At 46.7% G+C, this 22,140-nt stretch overlaps 3 protein-coding genes across 3 annotated transcripts; 1 reads left to right on the top strand and 2 right to left on the bottom strand.

Annotated features, from left to right (window-relative positions):
• Nucleotides 1-2,630: 2,630 nt before the first annotated feature.
• Nucleotides 2,631-7,918, bottom strand: katnal1 (katanin p60 subunit A-like 1). The gene is made up of 11 exons (XM_062453398.1): nt 7,788-7,918; nt 6,986-7,159; nt 6,723-6,883; nt 6,191-6,350; nt 5,858-5,988; nt 5,530-5,635; nt 4,226-4,384; nt 3,837-3,963; nt 3,588-3,722; nt 3,316-3,442; nt 2,631-2,842 (listed from the first exon to the last, which is right to left on the bottom strand). Exons 2-11 carry the CDS (start codon nt 7,148-7,150, stop codon nt 2,644-2,646), a joined length of 1,470 nt encoding a protein of 489 aa, XP_062309382.1. The 5' UTR covers nt 7,151-7,159; nt 7,788-7,918; the 3' UTR covers nt 2,631-2,643.
• A 1,489-nt stretch (nt 7,919-9,407) lies between these two features.
• On the bottom strand, nt 9,408-13,509 carry hmgb1a (high mobility group box 1a). The gene is made up of 5 exons (XM_062453495.1): nt 13,368-13,509; nt 11,229-11,388; nt 10,951-11,096; nt 10,404-10,578; nt 9,408-10,145 (listed from the first exon to the last, which is right to left on the bottom strand). The coding sequence occupies exons 2-5, from the start codon at nt 11,373-11,375 to the stop codon at nt 9,999-10,001; spliced, it is 615 nt and encodes a 204-aa protein (XP_062309479.1). The 5' UTR covers nt 11,376-11,388; nt 13,368-13,509; the 3' UTR covers nt 9,408-9,998.
• A 115-nt stretch (nt 13,510-13,624) lies between these two features.
• Nucleotides 13,625-21,778, top strand: uspl1 (ubiquitin specific peptidase like 1). The gene is made up of 10 exons (XM_062453287.1): nt 13,625-13,742; nt 16,317-16,473; nt 16,976-17,098; nt 17,288-17,941; nt 18,017-18,491; nt 18,624-18,728; nt 18,938-19,055; nt 19,399-19,527; nt 19,644-19,804; nt 19,934-21,778. The coding sequence occupies exons 2-10, from the start codon at nt 16,348-16,350 to the stop codon at nt 21,520-21,522; spliced, it is 3,480 nt and encodes a 1,159-aa protein (XP_062309271.1). The 5' UTR covers nt 13,625-13,742; nt 16,317-16,347; the 3' UTR covers nt 21,523-21,778.
• Nucleotides 21,779-22,140: the final 362 nt, after the last annotated feature.

Below are 22,140 nucleotides of genomic sequence, written 5' to 3'. Positions count from 1 at the left end.
AACCGACCGACCAGTCTCATATGAGGCAAGATAATTGAGGGGAAAACAATGTCAAAGTCTGGTGGTGTCATGAGAGGGGGGGGGGGGGTGTCAGACAGGGGGGTTGATAATCACAACACCAAATGTAGCAGGGACTGTTTGAAACAACGGTGCCTGCACTTGAGAAGGGGTAAATATCCCTCACAGATCTCCGGAAATTCCTCTTTGGTCTAGTGGGAGATGTTTAGGTTCCCATGCCTTTCTAAAGTCAGTGTTCCATCATCGCCGCGATGCTGTGGATCATTCTGGGGGGAACTCAGAGGCTGCAGTTCCTGGAGGAAGACTGGAAGACTGGTAGGACAGTCGTACGTTTAGCAAGTCGTCTATTCTTCCATGAGACCCAAGGGGCTCGCTAACGTCTCCAGTGTTTAGATCAATCCTTTTCTGGTTCCATAGCTGGTGCGGTTGAACTACTGACCATGCCCTGAGGGATCCTTGCAATGGCTGATGGGAAGCGATAAAAACCAGTCCGCGCACCAATCGGTGGACAGCGTCCAACTTCCCACCCCCCAGAGGAAAGACACGTCACCGCGGTTGATAAATACGTTTCTTTGCCTGTTGTGACATGCGGTCCAGGACCATATAAACATAGATAACGTTGTTTTATTGGGAGGTATAACTGATCACAAGGTCTTTTCTCTCTTGCTTGTGCTCCTATTGGTTTTTCGAGCTTCGTGCTGATGACAAGGCAGTGTGATGAGTCATGCGAGGTGTGTTGTTGTTGTGATTGCCTGCCACCTTACTACAACTGCATTATGGGACAAATCCTCTAAAGCCACTCGCAGGTGTGTGAATGAACACAAACACACACACACAGCCGGCTCTGAGAAACACATGCTGGCCCTGAAACGTGGTGGTGCCGACGGATTAGGAGTTGTGCTTAGTGAACTACACTTTTACACTGGAAAACAGTAGAACTGACAATAGAAGAACCCTGGGAAAGGTTCCTCAAGTGTTCCTGTTAGAACTCCTTATCGGAAAAGGCCTGTTTTTTTCCTCGCTTCAAAAGGGTTGAATGTATTTATAGCCCCCCTTGCTTAGAGATGAACGACAGAGTCAGGTGTCCATTAAAAGTAGTATAACCTGCTTGTGTGCTAACACACGAGTTGAAGTCTCTCCTGTGACCTGCTGTTCGTCAGTTTCGTGCTGTCAATAAATAAATAAAAAAACTAAATAAACTGCAACACCTACTGGCTTTAACAGGAAATCCAGTCAGTTGAGAATGTGCTCGTTGAAAGACAAGGTTGCGTGCAGTCATGTGTCTGTGTGTGTCCTCTGTTGTCCTGCCCAGGCCTCGGCGCCTCACTTCCTGTTTGGGTTTCCATTAGCCAAACATCTGTGGCAGGCTTCCAGAACACACACACACACGTACTCTTAAGATTCCTGAGCAGTGTACCGATTTGCTGCTACTCCGGTGAATGGATGTCGGTGAATGAAGCTCGCATGAATGAAATGTTCTCCTCTTCCACGACATGAGGGGATACAGGGGGAGACCAGAGTGGACTCCAGAGGTCCTAATGCTGGTCGTTAGGAGACGGAATCACATCTCTCCACTCGCCGCTCCACCCGGGAGCTTTCTCATCTTACCCCCAAACTCAGTTAAGCGGCAGGAACGCATCGCTCAGCGGGGACACACACACATGCGGGCACACACACACACACGCACGCCAGCTGATTGATCTAAATCCAGTCATGCCCAGAGCAATGTGGGCGGGGCCACTGTGGTCACATGACCGCCATATAAATCTGGCCATAAAGTCGACACACTCCTTGTACATACATACTATCATTAATCATCTACATCGTGTTTCTATCTATGTCCAATTATATCCAACTAAATGCAGAAACTATACTATCAGTCACATATCTTAATCCTTGTCTAAAATTATTGTCTTTGCTGTGATTGAAATTTACGTATTTTTATTTCGGTTTAATTCAGTGCAATATTGGTGTAGTTCTGTTGTCTGCTGTTACCATGGAAATGTCCTGCACTGTTCTGGCTGTGCGCTCTCGTCCAATCAGAGGCAGTTAGTTGAAAAGGTAATTGAAAGGTCAAGGGAATTTTTTTTTTACCACATGGTGAAACTGGGCTTCTCTACTTTGATGGGTTTCTTAGAAAGGACTGAAGAAAAGTGAATTGTGGCTTTAAATACCCACCCTTCCATTTCCGTCTTTCTTTACATCCCCCTCCCCCCCATCTCTCCTCCCCATCTATCCCCCCCATCTATCCCCCCCATATCTCTCCCCCATCTCCTTCTATCCCTCCCCCACCTCCCTCCCATCTTCCGAATTGTGCAGTCATGTAAGAGGAGGAACAAGGCCCGAAGCACACATACATGAAAACATACACGCTCTCTCTCTCTGTCTCTCTCTCACACACACACACACTAACACAACAAAAGATAGAGGGGCAACAACGAAAAGCTAGAACAAACTTTTAACAATAGTCTCAACATCTCAGGTAATCCAGGGAACAACTAATAAAACTGTCAATCGGAAGTCAACCCGTCCCCCGTCAACAGAACTCCTCCTTTCCTCCCTCCCTCCTCAACGCCCGTTTCCTGAAGTCCCGCGGGGCCGGCGCCGTCACACGGGCCGGCGCCGTCACACGGAGCCAAACTCGGCCATCCACGCCTCGTACTTCTGCAGGTCGGCCGCCGAGACGGACTTGGAGATCTTCCTGAGGGTGAGGGTGAAGTCCTCCATGGTGACGGGCATCTGGAGCTCCTCCCTGGAGAGGGCTCGGATCTCCTCCGGGCTGAGGCCCTGGATACGCCGCCGCATGGCCATCATGGACGCATCCCTGGACCAGTGGAAACACACACACACACACAGTCATGCGCACACACACACAGGCACACACATAGGCATGCGCACACACACACAGGCACACACAAAGGCACAAATCGATACCCTTGTTATTGTTATTGGCCTGTCCAAGGCTGGGAGGTACAGTGAAGACCAGTCACTGAAGACTCAGGGCTATAGCTCCTCTCTCCCTCCCCCCACTCTGTTATGTAACTGCTGTTTACAGGGGTTGCCCTTGGCTACCGGCCAAGACCCCAGCTCATAGCTCATATACATCGGCACTCGCACACACACTCGAAGTGCGGCACGAAAAACAACCCCATGATTCAGTCATGGGAACATAGTGGCAATGTCAAACTCACAGGAACAGAACACAGACACATTGGCAAAAAAAACAACAACAGACTGTACAGTGTACACCCCCCCCCCCCCCCCCCCACACGCACGCGTCCACCCCCGCACACAGACCTGCAGACGTTGGTGATGTCTGCTCCGGAGAAGCCTTGGATCTTGTCTGCGATGAGGGTCAGGTCCACGTCGTCAGACACATCCACCTCCCTCAGGCTGATCTTCAGCAGCTCCACACGCCCCACGGCTGCACACGCACACACCCGCGCGCGCACACAAAGCATAAGAGGAAGAGGGAGGCATTTTAAAACCTTCAAACAAGACCTTGGGTCTGAGGAAGCCACAGGACAGTGGGGGGGGGGGGGGGTCACGACCTTGGGGTCAGGGGTCACCTGTGGGCAGGGGGATGTAGATCCTCTTCTCCAGCCGCCGGCGCAGCGCCTCGTCGATGTCCCAGGGGAAGTTGGTGGCGGCCAGCACCATCACCATCCTGGAGGGGTCGTCGTTCTCCAGAGCTCCCCCCACACCTGGCCAGAGATGGTACAGTCCCACTCAACCGACGCACACAGTCGAACCGACAGGAGGCTACGTTTGGGTGCGGATCTCCTTCTCTCTCACACACACACACACAGCTGTCTCACCGTCCATCTGGACGAGGATTTCGGACTTGACCCTGCGGCTGGCCTCGTGTTCGTCCGACGTCCCTCGCCGCCCGCAGATGGAGTCGATCTCGTCTATGAAGATGGTGGTCGGAGCGTAGAACCGAGCCTGGAGCCAAAAGGACCCAGGAACAGGACAGGCATGAGGGCCCAGCGGAGAAAAGGGCGTGAACCTGAGGGGTTCCAAGCACCTTCTGGAAGCCCTCAATCGAAGACCGTTTGTCTTTATGACATCCCAGTTCTGATTCGAGCGGTTGAAACTTTTGCGATTGAAAACAAAAATGCCGAGGCTGGTGCTCGTGCATGCACACGCACCCACGCACACACTCATACCCTCTCACACACACACACACGCACACACGCACACTCACCATCTCGAACAGTAGCCGGACCAGTTTCTCCGACTCTCCTCTGTACTTGGAGGTGAGGGTGGAGGAGGACACATTGAAGAAGGTGGTGCCACATTCGGTGGCCACCGCTTTGGCCAGCATGGTCTTCCCTGTGCCTGGGGGGCCGACCATCAACACCCCCTGGGACAAGCGGGGGGTTGGGATAGGGGGCACAACATTACCCAGAGCAATAACAACGCTGATGATCAATTTCATTTCCAACGTGCTTTTTGCAGGTCCAATGTGCTGGCTCGAAACACGAGCACAGGCAGGCGCGCACACACGCGATATTACTCATACGCACAGATGTATACACGCACTCTTACTCAGAGAAGCACACGCACACACACATTACTCATACACGAACACACAGTCACCCGGCAGCCTGAGAGGAGAGGCAGAGACACGACAACATGACACAGGCACGATGTCGGTCTTAATCGCAAACACATCCATCAAGTGTGCACACACACACACGTGCACACACACACACGTGTGAGGGGACAACAGATGGGCCGTTTTTCACCACCAGTGCCAAACGATCACATTCCAGGTGATGCCAGCTGTGTTTTCCACGACCTAACAAGGTGTCTATTGCATTGTTTTGGTCCTGCCAACGTCACAATGTGGTTGGTCGGGGGGCGGGGTTAACTATGCCATCCAGGCAAAATGAAGATGACTTGTGCCTGAACAACTGAACTCAACTAGGGCAGGTTTTATTGGTTATTGTATTTTGGTCTTAATGTCTCAAAACATCCCACCGAATCAGACTACAACCCCCAAAGGCTCCATATTTGTAGTCCATTTGAGGCATGAAAAATCAAAAGTAGCATGACTTCTGTACTGAAGTCAAGGCAAACTGCTACGACATAATCCAGTCCTGAACAACAGCACCACCTACAGGTGGAACAGCTGCATGACAGTGTCTGAGAGGAGATTAGAGTACTGTGCATACTGCTCGCTGGCTCAAGATCAATCCAATCAATCAGGTGGGTATGAATCACTGTCAATTAAGGTGTGTATTCATAATGTAGTGCTGCTTACATTAACTTCCAGAGTGCATTATCGTGACATTGAGATGAACAATAATTTTGATTGGGCCTGAGGGAATGAAGACAAATTATGATTGGCTCAAGAGGCGGGCTGAATATGAAGGAGCTGTCCATGATTGGCCAATCGGACCAGAGCGATGACCAGAGCTTTCTCCTTGTGTGTGTGTGTGTGTGTGTGTGTGTGTGTGTGTGTGTGTGTGTGTGTGTGTGTGTGTGTGTGAGAGAGAGAGATACCTTCCACGGGCGCCGGATGCCCTTGAAGAAGTCAGGCATCCACATAGGCAGAACCACTGCTTCTCTCAGCAGCTTCTTAGCTTCCTCCAGATCGGCAATGTCATCCCTGTCTCACACACACACGCGCGCGCACGCACACACACACACACACACACGCGCGCGCGCGCACGCACACACACACGCACACACACACACACACACACACACACACACACACACACACACACAACAGATCAGCAGTCTACCCTGCAAGAACAGCAACTATAAGCTTGGTGGGTGTCACATTGTGTGCGTGCGTGTGTGTGTGTGTGTGTGTGTGTGCGTGTACCAGTGAATGTTGGGGTTGCGCGATACGATGTCTCTCTCGAGTGCCTCCACCAGGTCACTGTCATGACCTGTGCCGTCAAACTTCTTCAGCTCACCCGCCGCTGCGCCCCCCTCTCCTGCTTCCTTCTTCCCCTGAGACAGGCAGGCAGACAGGCAGATACACAGACAGACAGACAGACAGACAGACAGACAGACAGACAGAAAGGCAGACACACAGACAGGAAGGCAGACACAGACAGGCAGACAGACAGACAGACAATGAATTGAGTTTATACACACTGTTCCAACTAACTGACAACCCTTTCAGCCATTCACCGTCTGATCGACCACCAACCTTGTCATCTTTGGCCTTTGTGGTCCTCTCTGATTTGGGATTGGCCTGCACCCGGCCCCCGGCCCCCCCGGGGCCCCTGTGCTGCATGCCTGGGGAGTCCTTCCTCTGACCCTTCACTCCACTGCCAGGGCGCTTTAGTGGGGGGGCTAGGGCTGGGGCTCTGCACGCACGCATACACACACACACACACACGTCAGACCATATACGTACACCCAACCCAATAACAGTGCACATGCGCACAGAGATCAATCTTAAGCTAATTTGCATACAAAGGGGAATTCACTAATTGAGTGGTTTATCATTTTGGTTACAAAAGAACCTTCCGGGCCTTGCATCGGCACACTATGAAACCTGCTCCACTGGCACCATCTCAATACACAGCCTCTGCTATCTGTAGTAGGAGCCGGCGCGTGTTGATGATGTCAGAAGCAGCAGCAGACCAATGAGGTTGTCCTATAGCTTACCTTCATCCAATGCCGAGTGAGAAATACTGGACTAACTTGCATACTAGGGTGCATACTTTGACGCATACCTGTGCTCCACAGGTGTAGGTGGGGGCCATACAGCCGGGTCCTGGGGCCCCCTCTCGAACGGAGGGGTGGGCGAGTCCGCAGGCTTGTCTGTCTTAAACGTCTCTAGCGTTCCCACAATGCCTTTCACCTGCTCATACTCCACCACCAGCTCCTGCCTCACCTGGACACCAACCAGAGACGGGGGTGGGGGCGTTAATGACGGAGTAGGTCATACTTCCTGGTGATAACTGGGCTCACCAACAACCAGGTGGGATGGTCTCACCTTTTGCCATTTGACTTTGAGGGCCGGGTCACGGAGCGACTGGCAGTGTTTGAGGATCTGCTGGATCACCCCTTGGTAGTACACCATCGACGAGTCATAGTTCCCCAGTAAGGCATACTCACGGGCCTTCTTTGCATTGTCACACATCTCTGACAAATTCATCATGGAATGTATCTGGGAAGGAGGGATGGTGCGATGATAGGAGTTTATGAAAATTTAATAGAATGGAATAGTGTAGAGTACAATATAATAGAAATAAACTGAATGAGTTTAAAATGTCAACATAAAGGTGTTTTATTGGGAAGGGCCTGTCCTTGTGTAACAATATATGCAACAAGCTATTCAATACAAGACGGTACAGCAAACCCCATTAATCGAATTAATTGGTAATCTAGTTAGTTAGCCTGTCAAGCTAGCTTGGTATCAATCTAGCTTGGTATCAATAAAGTTGTACTTATTACCGCAAAATAGAGACGCTTGCAGCGTGATAGGAAGAGTGTGAAGATGACTTTAGATTAGGTAAGGATTGTATGAAACATAATTTCTCAGCGCTAGTATTTAGTCCCCTTACGCCCCAGATATAATATTAGCATCTACAGTAGCTAGCTAGCTAGTCAAGTAGTGCTACGATTATCTAGCTAGCCTAGCTAAAGCAAGGCCACTCAGACAACAAAACGAATCGCATGGCAACACATTGCTAGCCTTTGTTATTGCTCGTTACCGGTGCACAAAACTATACGCAAACATACTTTATAAATACTGGCTCTTGGCATCATTTTTTAAAACCATTTGATACACTTACCTCAATGAAAAGCACTTGTTTCGGTTGTTGTTGTCTGCAGTTATCCGTTTTACGGTGCTGTTACCATGGCCACAGAGAGACGCCGTGTGGCGAATGACGATCAGCGGACGAGGCAGGCAGGCAGGCAGCTAGACTAGCATCCTGAAGTCTGTCAACTTGTCTAAATGTTTGGCCGCTTATTCACCCACCATTACGTGACCATATTCTATTTTAACTGGAGTAAACAAGATACATTTTTTAGATTGAACAGTTTACAAAAATAATGCTTTTCTGAAGTCACTTTGCATCATGAACAATATGAATAAAACTCGTTCTTCTAGCCGACAGTTTTTTGTTCGTTTGTTTGTTTTCATAATTGTCTGCATTTATCAGGCTTTTCATCCAGTCAAATGACAGAACTTGTAATAGTTTTTATTTACACAAGTTACAGCATTTGACCACGGGAGGTCACTCTAAAACCATGTATAGCTTGCAGTGTGTTTGAGAGAACAGCAGGTGGCTTGGATTAGGGAGGATTTTCAGGCCACAGCGTCGCGGTTGTAGCTGTGATCTGTAGGCCTTGATTTAGCTACTGTCCCGCTAGGCCGATACAGTACTGACTGTACAGTCAGCCATCAACAGCTGACCAGTCCGGAACAGGCATTTAACAAAACTTGTTTACCCTGCCTAACACAAATATCATAATTATGATCTCAATGTGAATTGATGATTACACCATGTTCAAGGTTTCAGCAGGATCACTGTTCATCCCCTATTGTCATTTAGTTGGCTATATTTCTATTCAACACACTAGACTGTAAAGGTACAAATACTGTGATCACATGGCAGCCTAACTAAATAAACCCTCAATCCACCTCCTTTGTGCTTGACAGCAGTTGAACGCCATATTCATGTGTCACTGGGTTTCACAGAGGACATAATCCTTCTTACATAAATGATCTCTTTTTCATCCTGGATGGAACTCTGTGTTTGAGAGAGATAGAGAAGAGAGACAGAGTGGGAAAGATGGAGAATTGGGAGCAAAGAGAAATCTAGGCAGAGACTTGTATATCTAAATAAATCAGGAAGAGGAATCGGTGAAGCATGGTTTAGGTGCGTGGCTCTAAGACACAGATGTTAAAGCTGTAGTTTTCCCAGAGAGGCAACAATACGATATAACATCCTACATTTCTGGAAATGTGTCTTTGGTTACACAGAATGACATCAGGCATGAATACTGAGACTGGGGTGCAGTGCTGTGGAAGGCCTCTGTGACCATTCATTTCCGTGGTCTCTTTTCCTGTCTCTCACTGCACAGCTCTGACTCACAACTCAACACTTTCAACTCTCTTCTAATTCCTGGTCGCAGGGATGCAAGTGGGCTAGAATGGGCTCAAGGCTTTATGCTACTTAGACCCGAACAGCTCATAACAAATCATTTGAAAAGGATTCAAGCCTGTTACATGTGCTTCTAGCCCCGAGTCCCCTTCATAATGGTTGGCTACACCTATCCCCTGCTTCTCCCCTTCCTCCCAAGGCCCACCTGCCTCCATAACCTTCTACATCTGTAATCGATGAGAAATGTAACGTTGAGCATATTTGCGCAGAGTGTGGTCTTAAACAAACGAAAACACAGATGTATTAAAAAAAAAGAAGTTTATTGACGCAGAAGCAATTCAGAATTTTAACCCCAAAAAAATACAGATGCAATCCTTTTCTTACTTTGCAATTACAGTGGTATTCAAAGTACAGTAAGATAACTTTATGATACGGCGATTTGATAATACGTCATTAAAGATAAAAAATAAAAGAGAAATGAACAAAGGGAAAAGGAACTACGACCCCACGTCAAACTGGGTTGTGTACTGTGCACCTTTAGCCTGGGTTAAAGTAAGCCCACCGGTTTAGACAATTCTAGAACCCCTTTGAACTGTACCGGACAGGGAGAGTGGTCTAGGAACTACCACCAAGAAATAAGACTTGCAGACACACAAAACACAAGACACTTTTGTAGTGTTAACTATACAAAAAAAAAAAAAAAACTGTACAGCTTAAAAACCATTCATATACACAGCCTTATTTTTTTCTGTTTTAATCTTTCTTTTTTCTTTTTTTTTTTTTTTTTACTATTACTACCATTTTCTCTTTTCAGTAAGTGAAGTGTGTACAGGGGGGGTGGGGGGATTAAATGCTTTTTATAAACAAGAAATGAAGCTCTACATGTTAGGGAATCTACTCGTCATCATCATCATCATCGTCATCATCGTCGTCGTCGTCATCATCATCATCGTCATCCTCCACCTTCTTCTCCATCTTGGCGGGGGCTTTCGCCGGCACGGACACGCCCACCTTGCCCTTGGCGCGGTACGCAGCGATGTCCTGGGAGGTACAGAGGAGGGGCGGAAGAAAAGAACCACAATCAGACGAGAGGGTCACAGTTCCCCCCTTTCCAGAACAATGGCCGCCGCCGCCGTATTGTGCTGAAATATTTACATTTATCAGACGCTCTTACTCAGAGCGACTTACAGTAACATTCCCACCTTCTGATTACTAGCCCGATTCCCTAACCGCCACCTGACTCCTGAAATATTTCCCGGTGAAGTGAAATGAATTCTAGAGGACGGTTTTCTGGGTTACCTTCTCATATTTCTCCTTCAGCTTGGCGGCCTTCTTCTCGTAGGGCTGCTTGTCTTCGGCACAAGTGCCGTTCCACATCTCCCCCAGCTTCTTGGCCACGTCGCCGATGGTCAGGCCCGGGGTCTCTCCTTTCACCTTGGCGCGGAAGTCGGCACAGAAGATGAAGAAGGCCGACCTGGAGAAAAAAGATCGGGTTGGAGATGGGAGAATATGAGATTACAATCGTTGCTTTCCCCTCTAAGAAGTGTCACTGATTGTTACTTTTTTGTGAAATGTACTGATGATTTGTGTGCTTTATTTGATGAGTTGAAGACTTGTTTTGTACAGATAGTGTACATACATTTAGTCATTTAGCAGACACTCTTATCCATAGCGACTTACATTAAGTACAGGGACATTCCCCCGAGGCACGTAGGGTGCCTTTCCCAAGGACACAACGTCATTTGGCAAGGCCAGGAATCGAACCAGCGAACTTCTGATTACTAGCCCGATTTTGTAACCGCTCAGCCACCTGACTCCCTACATACATGTCTGTAACATTACTTACGGGGGTCTTTTGGGTGCGTTGGGGTCCTTGAACCTCTTCTTCTTCTCTCCCTTGGGTGGGATGTAGTTCTTCATCTCTCTCTCATAACGGACCTTGTCCAGTTTGGCCAGATCCTCAAACTTGCCCTTCTCTTTGGCAGACATGGTCTGGAAGTAGGCAAAAATACTCCAATGAGTGCTTCAGTACTCGAGTGGTTCTCAATAGTGGTTGAGAGTTTTAACACAGCACATCACAGCAGATTAAATTGACTATTATTTTCTATCCATTCTTTGACCTACCTTCCAACGCTCAGAGCATTTCTTGGAGAACTCGGAGAAGTTGACAGAAGCTTCCGGGTGCTTCTTCTTGTGTTCTTCCCGACAGGTCTGAACGAAGTAGGCATAAGAGGACATCTTTCCTCTCGGCTTGGTTGGATCTTTCCCCATCTTGATATTGCGTCTAGACAACATAAGAAACAACCAAAACTCAGTTAAACAGTATCTACAGGACCAGCCAGAACTCAGAGCGGTTTCCTTTCCTCATTCTTGGCACTTCAACGGTAAACGCAGTATTGTGAGAATAAACACGTCCGGTTCTACAGTGTAGCTACGGTTAAACATTGGTGGAAATAACACTGTGGAGTGTGTCAAACGTGTCATACGTTTATTTTTTTATCAAATTGAACTGTTATTAAAATGTTTAATTAAAGAACTGTTTTTTCGTGCAATCTTAGTAAATGTGTTCTAACACGTGTGGACATTGACCTATATTCCGAGCGGTCATCTCATCAATAACATTTACAAAAAGTTATATTAGTTTTTTTTTTTATCTCGTTATAAGTTTGTAAATTCAAGTTCAGTGTAGCTAGACAGCTACTTAATCCTAAAAAGAAAAATATTGACCTTTTAGCGTAATTTATGTTACGTAAACTACATTTACAAGCTACAAATAATGAATTCAAGTTCTGTAAAAATGTAATGTTCGACATTTAAGACAATAAAAACTTAAAATTCGGTATAAAATAGGTTGTCCATGTTGTCTAAATTCCATTTTAAATGATTCAAGATTTTCATCAAAATCTGTAAAAATCTTTAATTTCCCTATTACAATGATAGCGCAACTCAGAGCAATGTGTATGTGTCGACCGAAGTAGTAATGGCGCATAGGAGAAGGATAGGAAAAGGAGGTCAACAACGACGGCAATATTTCTTCTTCCATTTTGTGAGAAAGACTTCTTCATGAAAGAAAGTCCCCCTCAAATGTCTCCGCCCGCCATCCAGTTCGCTCTTTTGCTCGACAAATATATTCGGAAACCCCTCAAACTTGCCAATAATTTTCTCCGGCAGATTCCTATTGCACTAGCCGCTGTGTATAGTAATACACTGGGTCTGTACTATGTCTATGTGCGGGCTGTAGTGAGTTAGGTTCCTATGAGCTCGGAATGGCCGCTTGTCTTCATCCACTAACATGGAGAATATGGCTTCTTCTCTTTGTCAACGCACAGCCATTGCGCTGCATGCAATAGAGGGCAGAGCGACCGTGGTACCCACCTCTTTTCAACCTGTGATTTCAACCATCGAACATTTACGGAAAAATATAAAAAATCTGTTGTTGCAAAGACGACAGTCAGGAATTTCATTTTCCATTCTTAGATCTAACAGTTAGACATTAGTTTATTAAAAAACACGGTTTGAAAAAGTTGAACCTAACTGCGCTTCTATGGCTGGCTCTTCAAATGCCTCTGCCTTGTTTTCTATGCAAGTACAGTCAGCCATTACAGTAACGTTAGCTAGCCAAATACTAGCTTCAGCGCAGATTCTGAGGTAATTTTTGTTACCGTTATATGAGGTCATTTTTGAAAAATGACAACGAACCCACTTATATTTTTATATATCTGTTATTTTTCTACAACAGTTGTTATTTTACATTTCTTTTCTAAATTCTCATGTTTTCAAGTCTTCACATTGGCTATGCATCCTAGACTCGCGTTGAACTGCAATGGCTTTAGCTAACTAGCCAGGCAGACATCATGTTAGCGAGATGCTAGCAACCTCCCACCATTGCCTATTCGTGCGCTCCCTTGCCAGCTGTCCGCTGGACATTCCGTATTTTTAACTCGATTAATACTGTACATTTCAACACTGCCATTTAACCATGATAAGATATCAATATATTAAATAATTTACATTTACAGAAAATTGTGTCGATCGATATTCTCCGAGCATTTAATTTAGCTTTTCCGTCTTTTCTGAGTGCTGGTAACGTTACTGAGTCTGCCTTATTTCTTGTTTTTTGACATTACCACGACATGAAATATTCTGAAATTGCAGGAAGAGCACAACCTAAATGTAATTCAGACAAATCTTATTTTAAAATTTTTACTGTTGTCATTTTCATTCTTACCGACACTTTCATTTTTTTGCGTGTGTGATACTTACCAAAGGCTGTCGCTGTATGTATCTCAATGCACTGCAATGGCTGTATGTGAGCGAGCGATACGCAGTGTCTTCAGTCTTTGGATTCTGTAACATTACTCTCGATGGGGCTCGCACTCCATTGGCTACCGCCAAGTCAAACTGTCTTGTGAGTGGATAGAACCTTTCCATTGTAGTTATATTAGACGAAGTACCATTGGCTGTCCTTTGAGAAACGTAACTGGAATTTTGAGTGGCGCGGAAATACAAAAACACTTCTGCGGCAAGCTTCGGGAAAGCTGGAGCTAGATAGTGTATGTGTTTGCCATAGTATTGAGTTCTCCGTGTTGAACACAGTAGTAAATGAACCAGACAATGCGGAGCAATGTAGTGGGCAAAGTAAGTGGTGAAGTGAATGGGTTACGGCATAGATAGGCGGTCACCACATTATCAATCGACAGCAAAGTCTGTTCACCCCAATCAGCGTTAATTTTCCTGGCAAATTAGGGCTTTGTAAAAATTATTATGGGAATTTTACTTTTTCAAGGTGGATGTATAAAATGGTTTCATTGGCCTCACCAAGTACAGTGACACACACAATGCAACATTTAAATAATTTTTCTATAATAATGAACCAATCAATCTCTGACGATGATATAAGCATGGGGCCATGAACCATGGCTGCATATAGCTTTTCAATGCAGCAGGTGTATATCAGCAGTTTACTGACATGCTTTTAATAGTCTTATAATGTAAATTGTGTTTTTAGGGCATCATTTTTTTGGTTTGTTTTCTGCCCTAAAACACGAATGTGGATGTTGATAGTTACCAACATCCAACAATTCATTGTGCATAGGGTACATTGTATTATTTACTCCATTGTTTCATTCCTGGTGCATAATCTCATGAATTATGATTTGTAAATCAGATTGAGTACATTAAAAAGATAAGTATTTACTATCAGTGTGTGTCAATCCGTACTTGGGTTGACGCAGCTATTTGAGACATTGCCCAGTCATGCTTTTGACATTGACAGAATACTTTTCAGCCTTTTATTTAATTTATTATAAATCTTCTATTTCGTCTTTTTCATTTTAATGTCTGAAAATTGTAGTTTATGCAAGTTCAATATATAAGTGTGTGAATGTGAAATGAGCCCACATGCTTATATGGCCATCAAGTTGCAGCATAGTATTGCAAGTTATTTTTCAGATAGTATAAAATATGGTGAGCTATTTTGCATTTCCAACTTCTGGCAATCAGGAATTGTACAAAGAAACTGCGAGCAGAGATTATTTTAAAATCTTATTTGTTCTATTGAGGCGCACCTTGACTGGAGCGCTCAAACGCGCGCACTCAAACTGCACCGCTTTGAAGGCTGTGTATATAAATGAATCATATTGGCTACTCTTTCAGGCTTGGTTGAGTTGGAATGTAGGCCAAAGACAAAGCGTGTGTGAGAGAGTATATTTCTACATGTATCCTCACCTTTTATGAAGTTAAGGATTACGGAGGTATGCGAATCACCTTATGTACTATTAGGCTACGTTGCTAATGCCGGTACATGGTCCATGTTGGAGTCAGGAGTATACAGATAGTGCAAGCATCCTGGTTGAGTTGAGCAGTTTGTTTATTCTAATGAGCCCTCCCTGCATGGGAAAAAATATGCAAATTCAATTGTCATCAGGAGAAAAATAGAGGACAGCTACAGGAGGGGATTCAAGGAGGTGGGAGGGGTAGTGGGGGAGACTGGAGAGGGGAAGATGCCAGGGATATGAAAACTCTGTGTGCGGAGGAAGAGATTGGCGATGCTGTGTGTGTGTGTGTGTGGTGGGAGAGGGGGGGGGCATCTAGGCGCCTATCCTCCTCTCTGGGTTGCATTGTCTAAATAATATACTATAGCGTTTCAAAAATAGCCTACACAAAATGACAGATTCATCGCGACGTTTTCTTTGGTTCATTGAAAAATAACATTAAATTATTTCAGTCTGTCAATATATTCAAGAATAAGTTTTCAATCAACACTTAAAATCACTACCAACCAATCAGCTGCACATTACCTGTCGAATTATTTTCTCATTTAAATACAAATCTTACGTCATTCTTCCACATTCAAACTAATAAATCCTTTTGGCCAGGTGGGGGCAGTGAAGATATTTGAAATGGTATTAAAAAAAAACAACAACTCTACAACCGGCGGCAAGCGGAAATAGAACGTTGTACCCACGAACAGCCGGTGCACATGTCAACTGAACCTACCGGTCGGACTTAATGGTTTTCATAGATCAAATAATGGGCTAAAATGGATATACATTAAGCTATTAATTGTGGTAAGTTGCGAACATCGTTGACGCATGAACTCTAAAACTAATCTTAACATGACAACCAGCCTAGCAAGATAGTTAACGCTACATGTTATTCGCGCAAATTGAATGAATGTATGTAGCTCTAGCCAGCTAACTGGGCAAGTAACTAGCTAATCTGACATTGTGGCTGGCTATAACGACACAATCCATTGCTGTTTACTGTACTTCATATTCTCTAACAAGATAGCTAATTGTTTGTTTATGAGATTAACGTCCAAAAGAAAGCATCGGCAGTACTTTTCCAATTTGAGTTGCATGCATACTAGTAGGGCGGAGAGCCCCTGTCCACACAGCGCCATGGATCCTCTGTTGTGATCTTCCATAATAATTTGAGGCGCGAGCCACATTTTAGAATCAAGCATATCAGTCATTAAACCACGAGATACAGCACTTATTATGCGACTGATTTATTATAGACAATGTTGCGCCAAAATGAAATTACAGTAGCCTATGCATTTTCAGATTCAGCGGAGTTGGTTCATCATTTCTTTCGACAAAGCAACATGATTTTCACACATCGTTTTACTGTGAAGTAAATATCATGTTCACAAATGCCTTACCTGTTATTTAAGAATGTTAACTTCGGTTGTTTTTGTCCTCTTCTCAGCACGCCCGGAGGTGAGCCAGGTTGCAGTGACATGGTAATATTTAGCAAATGTCAACGGACAGCACGGAACCACAGGATCTACAGTGACTTACCAATGAGTGGGGAAGATACTGGTTTGGGGTCTTCGGCCCAAGCGCTGGCGGGGTATTTGGGCAAAGTTAGTTGAACTCGAGCTTTCCTCTCATTCCTGTCACCTGTGCAAAGCTTTTTTGGGTTTGAAAAAAGTACTGTTACTCACAGTATTTCATTGACTTCAAATGAAACAACATAAGAAACCCAACAAAAAACATGGAAATCTTTAAGGTTGTAAAAGGCGAAAGGTTTAGTCGTTATCCAGATGTGGTTGATACACTAAACATAATTCCACCTGTGTACCTAATATTCCATTTTATGGGGTAAAACTTTGTACTGTTGTTGCTCTGATCAACTGGCCCTCATAGTTCACGACTGGATCTGTTTTGACTCACCGATACTCAAGTGATACTCACTGGATATGTCAGATGTTCATATGAACTGACTGAAACTGATACAATACAATAACATGTGGCTGTGTCGTGCATATCTTTGTGTGGTCTCTTGGGTGACCAGGCCATGTCCTGTGATCTAATTAATGCATCCCTGGCATAACATGGTTGGTTTTGATCATTTCCACCTCCTAGGTTCAAGAGAGATCAGCGTCACTAGAGAACTGCCCCTGGTGTGCAGTCAAGGGGATGACGTGTGTTCTCCGGTCCTACCGAATTAACTTCCAGGAGTCCATTACTCTTTGCACAAGTCCTCAGGTCAGCCAAGACGACTGCAGCCTTAACATACCCACACACACTCTCTCCTTCTCCCTCACTCTCCCTCACTCTTTCACTCAATCTCCCAAACTGTCCAATCCTACCCTTTCGGTTTCAAATTCCCATCTGCGTGTTGAATGGGGGGGGGGGAATCACTCGATCCTGACTGTTCCTTCCTCTTTCCGACAGTGTCTTTTCCCTCTGGTCAGCCGACCCTTGGAAGATGTCCTGGCCTGCCTCGTCCCCCCCGAACCCCAGACGGGGGCCAAGCGAAGGACCCCCTGGGCTCTGGAGCGTGAGGACCCCGTGCCTTGTTCCAAGCGCTTGCGGTCCGAGGAGGAGAGCGAAGAAGAGGCTAGTCTACAGAACGGCAATCCCATCAGCCAACCGGGACCCACCGACATGGAGGTCGCGGACCACCACAAGGATTCTGATCGGCTAGCTCCAGAGGAAATGGACCAGGAAGCACTGCAGGGGGATGAAGAGACCGTGGCTATCCCTGAGAAGATGGCTCCCTCCCCAGAGCGTGTTGGTTTAGACGGCAGACTGCTCTCGCCTCCGAAGCCTGCTCAGGATGCGCTTGCCCGAGTGCAGACTATTATCATCTTATCAGAGTACGAGTCAAACTCTGAAGTGGAATTCATCTGCTCGCAGAAGAACTCGTCTGGACCGCCCAAGGCTCTCACGTCTTCCATCACTACACCCGCGGCCATCTCGACCTTGGAGGAAGAGTCGGACTCGGAGATGGAATTAATCTGCTCACAGAAGAACACATCAGGACCGCCCAAGGCCGCAGAGTCTTCCATCACTACACCCGCGGCCGTCTCGACCTCGGAAAACGGTGAGTCTCTTCCAGCGGAGGCTAATTTCGCCTCAGAGGCCGTTGTCCAGTCAGAGAGGGGGCTACTCTCTGATAGTTTGTCGGAGGATTGTGCGGAGGGCCAGGCTGCGCCGGTGTGTAGGCCCTGCAGCGTGGACCTCAGCCAGAGCAGATTGGATCGGTCGGAGACCCTCGTAGAACCAGCACGGGATCCCACGCAAGCAGCCAAAACGCCACGGCGGTCGAGCGAAAACATGGAGGACAAGGCTGAGGCTGTGATCCTCAAGGATGACAAGCCAAGATATGGTGGTGGACTCGAAGGGAGCGAGATAACAAAAATAACACCAAGTGTTGACACTTTTATCGGTTCCAAAGAGCTCGTTCTAGTTTCGCCGCGTCTCTTCTGGAGGAATACGCCTAACCTCGCCTGGCTGGACAGCCTGTTGGTTGCCATGGTGAACTGTCGGGCTCTAAAGGAGAAGCGGCCCGAGACAAAATCTAGGTGCTCAGTGGTCTGGGAGCTGTGTACTATATACGACAGATGTTGTGCGCTGGTAACCCAGTGTTGCCAAGGTTTGTGCAAAACGTTTTACGCCAAAGTTTGGGGGTGGGGTGATCCTTCGATCTCAATTCACAGCCTGCTTTTGCACGTTTGTTTGCCTTTTTTCACATGATTGTCGTTAATCTGGTCTTTTCCATGACCAGATGGCATTATCAAAGTCCCTGCCAGTTTACTACGGAGGGTAACAGAAGAACTGGAAGCTTTAAGGATGTTCGTCTTCAACATGCTGCAACCCAAACTCCAACAGGGTATGAACCCATCACTCATAAACCAAACTTCAAAGCTACTGAAGCTTTGTTCAAGCCTAGAGCAGATGAGATGCGTTTGACCAGATAATTACCAAGCTTAATTACTTGAATTGACCCCAATTTGACTTTCTTTGAAACAAAGGTGACTTGAGGTGATTCAATTTGACCTTTGACCTTTTCCTTGACTGTTTCTGGGTTCTGTCCTGCAGGGAAGGAGGACAGGCTGGTGTTTGCCCTGCCCCTCCTCCTCAAGATGGACTCGTGGGCGGAGCCTAACTTCCTGCCGGTCTTTGATTGGAAGTGTTTGCGCTGTGGTAAGACACTTCGGTAAGTGCTGGAAATTTCAATTCATTATTTTCAGTTCTATTTGCTCATTTAGGTTTCTGCTGTCAAAAGCCAGGTTGGATGATGCACCTTTTCTTAGTCAGAAGAGAACCTTAATCCTCATGCTCTACATCAGGTGTAAATGGAAATCAATCTCACGGGGTACCAGGTTTGGGCCTGTGTGGGCCTTCTTTGTAACTTTCATTCCAAATGCTTTTGAACTGTGCAACCCCTTAGTACAGAAACACGCCCCTTGTGGACGATTGACCCAGACACAAGGCTAAACCTTTTGTAGTTGTCTGTGTATGGGAGTTATTTAATCTTGCTGTGTTCTCCGGTGCTTCAGGGTTAAGAAGCCCCTCACCACTTTAAAGGCGGTCGTTTCGGACTGGAATCCGCTCAAGTCTACCGTTAAAAAAAGGTGTTCAACGTGCAATAGGAACCGATTACAGGAAAAGAAGTTGATAATGGAGAGGTAAGAGAATGAAAAACAACAGGTTGCAGCCGCTCTGAACATTGGCTTTTTTGAGTCTCAATAGTGTGAACTGGCCTCCTTACCTGCTAATACATGCTCTCCTCTGTCACCCTTAGCGTGCCCCCGGTGGTCGCTCTGCACTTCGAGAAGGGCCTGCCTGATACCGAAGTCGGCAAGTACTCCTTCGACTTCGACCAGTACCACTACCATGTCACCACTGTCATACAGTACAGCAAGAAACACAAGCACTTTGTCACCTGGATAAGGAAACCAAGCGGTCAGTGTCGCGTGAACGGCGCTTTTCGTCAGCTTCGCCGCGTCACTGCTAACTCATCCGACGGGTCTTGTCTTTTATTTCTTTTAACCATGGGTTGTGTCCCGACTGTTTCCCCGCCCCTTCCTACAGATTCGTGGCTGGAATTTGACGGCCGGAAGCACCCGGACTGCGTCAGTCACCGGGACCTTACCATCCCCGCCGAGGAGGTCCACATCGTCTTCTGGGAGAGGGGGGAAAAGAGGGACAAGCTCCACAAAAGCTCGCGCGTCGACCCGCCAGAGAGCGAGCCCGCGGCGCCCCGCCTGAACCGTCCCCTCGAAGCCAAGGACTTCTTGGCGGACGAGTCGGACGACCTCTCGCAGGACGACGCGGGCATCGTGGCGGCGCTGACGACTTGCGACGCCGCGGGAGATCGAGCGGCCGGCGGGGACGCGTCCATCGGTTCCGCCACGCTGCTCGACACCTTCGAGGGCCTCTCTCACGACGACATCGTCACGCTCACTCTGGTGGAGGTCAGCGGTGACTCGATGGGGAGAGTCCCGGCCTCTCCTTTGGCTCCGGAGAATCGCCGTGCCTCCTCCGAGACCTCCCCCGAACCTGCTTCGTGGGTGACGCCCGGCGAGTTAATCCTGCCCACGGTCGTGAGTTCCGCCTGTCACCTGAAGAGACCGTCTGTGGAAACCGGACAACGAGTTTCTCCCGTCTCCTCCACCCCTTCGCTCAAGCCCTCCTCGGCACGGTTCCCCTGGCAGAGGCAAGTGGACATCGGTCCCCCCTCCGTCAAACCCCACCTGTTGTCCCCCAGTCTTGCCAAGCCCTCTGCCCCGGATAACAACGCATCCACACCCGTAGCCCAGACGAAACCCCCACTTTCCAACTCCTCCTCTGGCTACACACACAGATCGCAACCCCCCAGGCCGTCCTTGAAGGTGACGGAAAACGAAGCCCTGCCGTTGAAGGCAGCAGAGATGTATGGCGGATTCTGTGCCAGAAGCACAAATAATCCGTATCAAACTCTATTCTCGACCAAGGGGGCCACTCAGAGTGCTGCCGCCAAGGTGCCATTTCAACGTGCTAGTCCCGCCCCACCTAAACCCGCTTTCAAACCTATGGCTGTGTCTATGACGTCACTTCCTCTTCGAGGTGTCGCGGAGAACCCTAAAATCTCAAAGAAACACGGCAGTCAGACCAAGCTTCCATCCGACCTCGCCGACACAGATTCCCTCAGGCTGAAGCTGTTAAAGAAGCTCAAAGCCAAGAAAAAGAAACTGGAGAAGCTGAACCAGGTTTTGGGACACCAGGGGAATTTGGGCGGGAAAAGCACTTCTAAACCAGACAGCACAATCCTGGAGTCCTATGCAGTCAGCTCCAGCACCTCTGTTTACAACAGCCCGACTTACGACGAGTTCTTCGCAGACCTTCTGTCGCCTGCGACGACCACTAGCAACCTGTCACCTGACAGCACTGGCCTCGTGGAGACGGTGACCAATGGGCAAGAGGGAGGTGGAGACATGACGAACGGTGGGGGTGCGATTGGTGGAGAAAATCACGAGATGGCTGTGACTCCTCAACTTTGCGGTTCCTTCGCACAGCAGGTTGGAGAAGTCCCCATGACAACCACCAATGACAACTTCCTGGAAGAGTTTATATCTGGGACATCGTTGGCGCAGACTGAGATGGAGACAGAAGCCCTCAGTGCTCTTGACCTGTTCTTTTAGGTTTCAGGTAAATAAAGTGGTCAGAGACTAGGAAGTGCTGTTGTCGTGACACAGGGACTCACTGAGGTGACTTATGCAAAGTAGTTTTTTGTTCGATGTAAGCTTGCCGTGTTGCAAGAACCTGCTGTGTGCAGGACTAGCGCTGAAGTCAATTCTGTTTGTTTTGTTGTAATTTAAAAGCATTATATTAACTTCTATGGTTTTGCTCATTTTATTTGTTTGCATTACTTGAAATAAAGTCGTTTTTTTTACTGTTCCTATGAAAATATGTTTTCAATGTTCTTTTGTAATACAAAATGAAAGGGTTCTAAAATTTGTACAGAAACTGAGAATGGAAATACATTTATTTGAATGGGAATGGATCATTTCTTTAGCTACATTTCTGCAGCACATATATAATTACTTTTTTTTTGTTGCATTTCATAAATGAGAAACAAGTTAACAAATACTCTAATGTGGTAAGATGGAGTCTGGGTTAACAACAAAACTTCCTAAAATAAATTTTTTACCAGTGCACAGAACATACAAAATGCAGTTTAATAGTTTTTGGAAGATGTGTCTACATTTCTAGATTCAAATAATGCACACCATGTTATGTACACAAATGAGTACAGTGGT

Source organism: Osmerus eperlanus, chromosome 27 (assembly GCF_963692335.1).
Source record: "Osmerus eperlanus chromosome 27, fOsmEpe2.1, whole genome shotgun sequence".
In the NCBI taxonomy this organism is placed as follows: Eukaryota; Metazoa; Chordata; class Actinopteri; order Osmeriformes; family Osmeridae; genus Osmerus; species Osmerus eperlanus.
The sequence above is the reverse complement of the archived record's forward strand: the minus strand, read 5'-3'. Positions and strand labels throughout refer to the sequence as shown.

What these genes read in the sequence shown, in the direction of transcription:
- uspl1 (XM_062453287.1), top strand. Translation starts at nt 16,348, where the DNA reads ATGGTAATATTTAGCAAATGTCAACGGACAGCACGGAACCACAGGATC. An exon ending in TGGCGGGGTATTTGGGCAAA is followed by an intron (nt 16,474 to 16,975) that starts GTTAGTTGAACT and finishes TCCACCTCCTAG; the next exon opens with GTTCAAGAGAGATCAGCGTC. An exon ending in CGCTGTGGTAAGACACTTCG is followed by an intron (nt 19,056 to 19,398) that starts GTAAGTGCTGGA and finishes CCGGTGCTTCAG; the next exon opens with GGTTAAGAAGCCCCTCACCA.
- katnal1 (XM_062453398.1), bottom strand. Translation starts at nt 7,150, where the DNA reads ATGATGAATTTGTCAGAGATGTGTGACAATGCAAAGAAGGCCCGTGAG. An exon ending in CAAAGGCCAAAGATGACAAG is followed by an intron (nt 5,989 to 6,190) that starts GTTGGTGGTCGA and finishes TGCCTGTCTCAG; the next exon opens with GGGAAGAAGGAAGCAGGAGA. An exon ending in TCCGGCTACTGTTCGAGATG is followed by an intron (nt 3,964 to 4,225) that starts GTGAGTGTGCGT and finishes TTTTGGCTCCAG; the next exon opens with GCTCGGTTCTACGCTCCGAC.
- hmgb1a (XM_062453495.1), bottom strand. Translation starts at nt 11,375, where the DNA reads ATGGGGAAAGATCCAACCAAGCCGAGAGGAAAGATGTCCTCTTATGCC. An exon ending in AATGCTCTGAGCGTTGGAAG is followed by an intron (nt 11,097 to 11,228) that starts GTAGGTCAAAGA and finishes GCCTACTTCCAG; the next exon opens with ACCATGTCTGCCAAAGAGAA. An exon ending in AACGCACCCAAAAGACCCCC is followed by an intron (nt 10,579 to 10,950) that starts GTAAGTAATGTT and finishes TTTTTTCTCCAG; the next exon opens with GTCGGCCTTCTTCATCTTCT.